The sequence below is a fragment of the Eptatretus burgeri genome, chromosome 6 (genome assembly GCF_056783735.1).
Source record: "Eptatretus burgeri isolate ZD-2024b chromosome 6, Ebu_testis_v1, whole genome shotgun sequence".
Taxonomy (NCBI): domain Eukaryota; kingdom Metazoa; phylum Chordata; class Myxini; order Myxiniformes; family Myxinidae; genus Eptatretus; species Eptatretus burgeri.
Window position 1 is genome coordinate 53247408 of NC_140966.1, and position 6000 is coordinate 53253407.

Below are 6000 nucleotides of genomic sequence, written 5' to 3' on the forward strand. Positions count from 1 at the left end.
CAGGTAAAAGCCCACAGCATATTGATGTGCATCATATCCTTGGGCCCTGAGGAAGAGGAAGAAGCTCCACCCTCCAACAACCTTGATTGGTGATGAGCAAGGTGACATGCCATTTGAACTCTCTACTCGGTGGACCATGGTGTCAATTGGTTCAGGATCGGTGCCTTATGATTGGGCCACGACGCTGTCACTGGACGTTGGCTATGCATGATTGGTTGGAAACCAGCGAGAAGTGTTGACATAGACTCTTCATAGGCAGGGAGAGTCAAGAAGGAGGTGTGCTCTCTCTTCTGACTGAGTTGAATTAGACAGTCTTTTGGAGTGTTGGCTGCTGTACTGGGCTGATGGCATGTCTTGCCTTCACAAGCTACGAAAACATACTCCGCATTGAAACCTGGAACTTTCCTGTCTGCCATCTTCATCTCAGCCACTTTGGTGTAAATGCTTCTTGTGCGTGTGATGGTGTAAATGGTTTATTTTCTTTCCTTTTTGTTACCCTCGGCAGAGGAGAGGTATTGCATCAGCAGGTATTGCCTTTGGGTCCATTTGTTCCTTGCGAAATCGAAGATTCCCATGTATATTGCTTGGTCTGGTCTGTTATTCTGTCTGTCTGTTTGTTTGTCACTCACCTGCAGGTCACATTTTTAGCACCGTGATGACGTTGCTGCGTCACTTCCACTTCCGAGTTTGTTCCATCGTCACCGCATGGGAGACGTTTTGCCATGGCCTCCTCTCAAGGACGTAGAGTGCAGGGCGGCCGTGCCCAAACACGCATTTCACTTGAGCTGTTGCAAGCCACGTGGCCCAAATCTCTCCAAGTCTAGAGGCTGTGACCGATCTGTTGAACATGGCCCTGACCACGATGTCACTGCATCGAAACCGATCCGACCTGCGAGAATGGTGGAATCGAGTGTGATTTTGGAAGGAGGACACCAGTGCGATGACTGAGGCCCAAGAGGAAGAGTAGCTGAGCATGTGGAGCTGACGCAGCGCTCAGAGTGAGCTCGCCGTTGGGACGAACGAAGTGCTCTGGATGCTGGAGTAGGACGCACTCAGTTTCGTGTTGATGTGCGGGAGCACATGGTCCCAGGTCCTCAGCTGGCAGTTCCTGCTGTTCTGCATATATAGGTCCGTTCTGGTGGCCCGTTTGCAAGGCCTGGGTGCACAGTCCACAGTGGTGCTAGTTCTGCACTCCAAACTCACCCTGGGCATTCGCAGGTACTGCTCGGTGTTTGCGGACACAGTGCAGGCAATCTCTTCGCTGATGCCAGCGCTCCATGCGCCCTGGCTGAGTGAGCTCTGAGCCCTCGCTACTCCGAGTTTGGACACCTGTTGTAATTTACAATGTCTCTTTATTAGCTCCCATTGGAGTTATTCCGAAACAGTTTAATTGGAAGAAAAAAAAAACCGCGATGTTGAATACATCCTTAACCATGTCTCGGACCTGCATTTCCCAATTTACGTACTCTGTAATTAAAAAGATTGCTTTTTACAGGTTTATTAGCCCTCGTTGGACTTAGTCCGGAACAGGGGCTTATGGATTTGGTCTCAATTTTCGTGTGCATCCACGCATGCATGTGTGTACGCGTTTGTGCATCCGCAGCCATATCTTGGGCGTGTATGGACCGATTTTATGCGTACTTATCACAAAGACAACACATTATGGTATACATGTGCACATCATTTTTTTTCGACATCACATCCAAGATGGCCAAGTGGCGGGCATTTCAGTTGTAAAAATAACCCCGGTGTCGAACACATCTTCAACCATTTCTCGGATAGGCATTTACCAATGTTGTTCAAACTTAGCACACAGATAACAAATGATGGCTTACATATGCACCTCATTTATTTTTCGAGATCTGGTCCAAGATGGTCGACTGGTGGCCATTTTAGTTGTAAAAAAAAAAAAACTCAATGTTTAACACGTCCTCAACCATTTATTGGATGGTGTTGTTGATGGATAACATCAACAACAACATCAGCAACAAATAACAAATTATGGCTTACATATGCATGTCATTTTTTTTGAGATCAAGTCCAAGATGGCCGACTGGTAGCCATTTTAGTTGTTAAAAAAACCCGATGTTAAACACGGCCTTTAACTTTAATCAACCACGTCAGGATGATCGGCATGATAAGATGCCCGCCAGAGCACTTCTGGAACTCCCAAGGGAACACTTGTGATAATAAATATCTTAACCTCCCTTACTTTCATTATAAATACTGCCACATGGCACCAAAAAGACCCCTGAGGGGCAAAAACAAGGAACAGATGCAAAGAGAGTGGCAGTCTACAAGTCACTTGAGACTCAAGAGCAGACATAGGCTCAAGTTGAGGATCAACGTGCAAGACGGCAGCCTCCAGGTCAGCTGAGATTACAAAGCAGATACACGCTTGGCTTGAGTATCAACATGCAAATCATAAACCCTCCAGGTCAGCTGAGACTACAGTGCAGATACAGGCTCGGTTTGAGGATCAACGTGCAAAACAAGCAGCCTCCAGCTCAGCTGAGTCTACAGAGCAGACACAAGCTCCGGACAAGCAGCCTCCAGGTCAGCTGAGACTACAGAGCAGACACAGGCTCGGCTAGAGGATCAACGTACAAGACAGCAGCCTCCAGGTCAGCTGAGACTACAGTGCAGATACAGGCTCGGTTTGAGGATCAATGTGCAAAACAAGCAGCCTCCAGGTCAGCAGAGAGGACAGAGTAGACTCAAGCTCGGGTTGAGGATCAGTGAGCAAGACAAGCACCCACCAGAGAAGCATGTTGGGCATCCTTAGAAGGTGAAGCATTTCCATACAAGTCCAAGTGCATTTTGCAACGCCCAAGATTGGTAATTCATACAAAATCATAAGACCAACATTCCCTAATTTCTCATCCAGGAAATATTTCAAACCTGTCATCCAGGTGGAGGGTCATAACAGAGGGTGGGGTCATCAACAAAGAGATCAAGAGGCTTTTCCAAAGAGTCAGAGAGATCATTGATGAAGATTATGAACAAGATGGGGGCTGAGAGCACTGCTTTCAGGTACTCAAACCATGACAGGGAGAGGAAAAGAAAATATTCCATTGAGAGCCACATGTTGCCTATGGGAGTTGTGGAGATCAGTAATCCAAGAGTGGAGTTGGCCTTGGATTTCATCAGCAGACAGTTTCGAGACAAGGTGGGATGCTAGACTGCATAGGAAGCTCAAGATATGTCCAGAGAGATGGCCTGATCTCATGTCCGATATTGAGGGCTTCCATCCATTATTGGGAGAGGAGAAGCAACTGCCTCACCACAGAATTCACAGTATAGCAAGGGTGGGAGGATAAGTAAGATAACTGAAAACGAGGTGGGATGAATCTGTGCATAAGGTTTCTGTGGAAGAATTCCAGGGCAGAATTAAGATCAGTGGCGGTAGATATGGAGACTAGTCCTGAAGTGCGACGGCTGCTTGCCTGAGTGAACTGCCAGACTCGCCGGTGTTGAGGCTGTTCTCTGAGAATGGCCAGAGAGATGTTGACCTTCTCACAAGCAGATGATCAGATGAACCAATTAGGGCAGAGGAAGAGCAAGATACATTGGTGAGGAAGTTAGTCATCACAAAATCCAGAAGGGAATATTTGCCATTGGGAGAAATCTGGGTGGGAAAGTTTACAGATTGAGTCAGTCCCATGGAGTCATAGAAGTCCTTGCAGAAGTGCCATTGCTGGTGAGAGAGGTACCAACACCCAGCCAATTAGCATGGTGACAATTGAAATCACCATATATATGGAGGAAAGAGTTAGGATGAATGATTAAAAGTTGCTCCATGTCATCTGAGAGAGGGATGTCGATGGAGTCATTATTGTTGGGAGGATGGTACAACACGCAGACAAACATGATGTGGGAGCAGAGGGGAAGTTGCAGCCCGAGGTACTCCTGGGGTTTTGGTGGGAGGTGTAAGAGCAGTAGAGTGAAAAATGGAGTTCTTGAGAAAGGTGTAAGATGAGGAAGAGAGAGTTGGAATGAATGAGGAAAAGAGCACACCTGTCAACCCTCACGTGTTTGCCGTGAGACTCACGACCTTCTGTTGAAAGTCACGTTCTCACGTTCTCACTATAAATTGTCACAGTTTTTAAAAATTTCTTGCCACCAAAAAACATTTCCAACATTATTGTATTTCGACTGGTTTAACTGATGTTATAACCTTGAATACCGACTTAAATCCGATTGTTTCACGTAGTTCCGCACATCCTATCTGAGAGACGGAGTACGACTGATCAATTTATCGACGACCATCCTGAGCCGATGAAATGTCTTGTAACTGGGGGGTTCATTTTTCACGTGAAATACTGGGAAATACTGTGAAATGCTGAAATAATACATCTTAATTACAAGGATGATGAGTGTTCTAATTCCTGTATAGCATTTGATCTGTTGATGAAAATGAAATATATGTCTTGTTTGTTCATGTTGTTGCTTCATTTCTTTTAGTCCGTACAGCAGACTAAACAGTAACAACATGACATAAAAACCTATCTTCTGACCGAAAAAAAAAAATATGGATGAATTTGGAACTAGAATGCAGGAAATTGCATTGAAGACACAGCAGAGAGCAAACATTTTCTGGGAGAGCATGCCTCCAGACCCCCCCCCCCTAGATTTTTCAGGATATGTGGTTTGGGACAGAAAAAAACACAAACAGCAACAACTAGAAGGGCACTCAGTAGAGCGTATACCTCCGCCACGCGATGCCTGATCCACGAGAACATATCAGGCCCAATACATTTTTGAAATATCATGCGATATATCGTTTTTGGCCCTATCTCTCAATGGTGGAGAATCACTTATAAAAATTCTAAAATCACCTAAAAATCAAATAATTCTCGTATCCAAATCCGGATTCGGATCTTCACCAAAATCGAATCAATTCTTCCTTGTCACACACACACAACGTGTCCACAAAATTTCATCATAATCCGTGCATAACTTTTTAAGATATCCTGCACACAGACGGAGAGGGGTGAAAACATAACCTCCTTCACCTTCGGTGGCGGAGGTAATAATAATACATTAAAACACAATGTTTCTGGTGCACGGAACTTGGCTTATGTGAACTGGAAGGAGCGAGTGCTGATCGGTCGTCCACTTCCGCCTGATGGTGTGGGTGTGGAGATGGGATTGGTACTGTGGATGTGTGTGATCATAGATTGGGTAAATGGGTTGGGTGTGAATGTAGTCCAGATATGATGGGCTTTTGGCCTCTTCCTGTGTTGAGCTTTCCTTGTATAAAACTTAGCTTTGCATAGATCCATTGATTGGCCTCTTGGCTGTTCTGCCAGAAGCTGCCTTTGTGGTTGAGAGATATGATTGGCATGAATTCGATTATTATTACTGTATTATTCATAATAAGCAATATTATTGTTATAAATGTTTTCACAGGCCCTTGTTCCTGCTGATTGTTCTTTTCTTCCTTCCTGGTGTAATTATGCTCCTTGCATACTCTCTCATATCCTGGGAACTGTACCGTGGAATTCGCTTTGACACAGCCCTACGGAGGCAAACACAAGGTATGTACGTTGATTCTTACTTTTTCTCCAATTTGAATTTGCATGAATTAGTTTTAGCTCTTCCCCCTCATTTGGGCTGACAGGATGGCCGAGGCCCGAGAGGTATGCACACACCTTTAAGCTGTCGAGCCTGGGTTTGAATCCCGACCCAGCTATAAACTATCATTGTGGTGTTTCACAGGCAGGGTGATTTATCAATGTGTGCCGTCCCTCAGATGTATGATAAACGGGTGTCCCGTCTGCCAGCATTCATTGCATCAGCGGCACAGACACGCCCTCAGCCAATGATGCTACCCCGCAGCCTTGTGCTGCATACGAAGGAAGAAGAAGCCCCCAACCAGGGGTCAGCCAGGCTAAGGACTTATATTTTGTGTTCTGTCTATCAGTTGGCCCATCGATTCATCTGTCAGAAGCCTCTGCTCGAAAATGACTCAACACATTTCCATATTCGGCACATGTA

General features: G+C 45.5%; 1 protein-coding gene and 1 pseudogene across 1 annotated transcript in view; both read left to right on the plus strand.

Moving 5' to 3' along the window:
- LOC147024792 (cholecystokinin receptor type A-like) overlaps nucleotides 1-6000 on the plus strand; it is a 102933-nt gene that overhangs the window by 82175 nt on the left and 14758 nt on the right. The window contains exon 5 of the mRNA XM_085887050.1: nucleotides 5413-5540. Within this exon, the coding sequence (XP_085743176.1) occupies nucleotides 5413-5540 (128 nt within the window). The remainder of the gene's footprint in view (nucleotides 1-5412; nucleotides 5541-6000) is intronic.
- Nucleotides 487-5350, plus strand: LOC147024793 (ribonuclease P protein subunit p38-like; annotated as a pseudogene).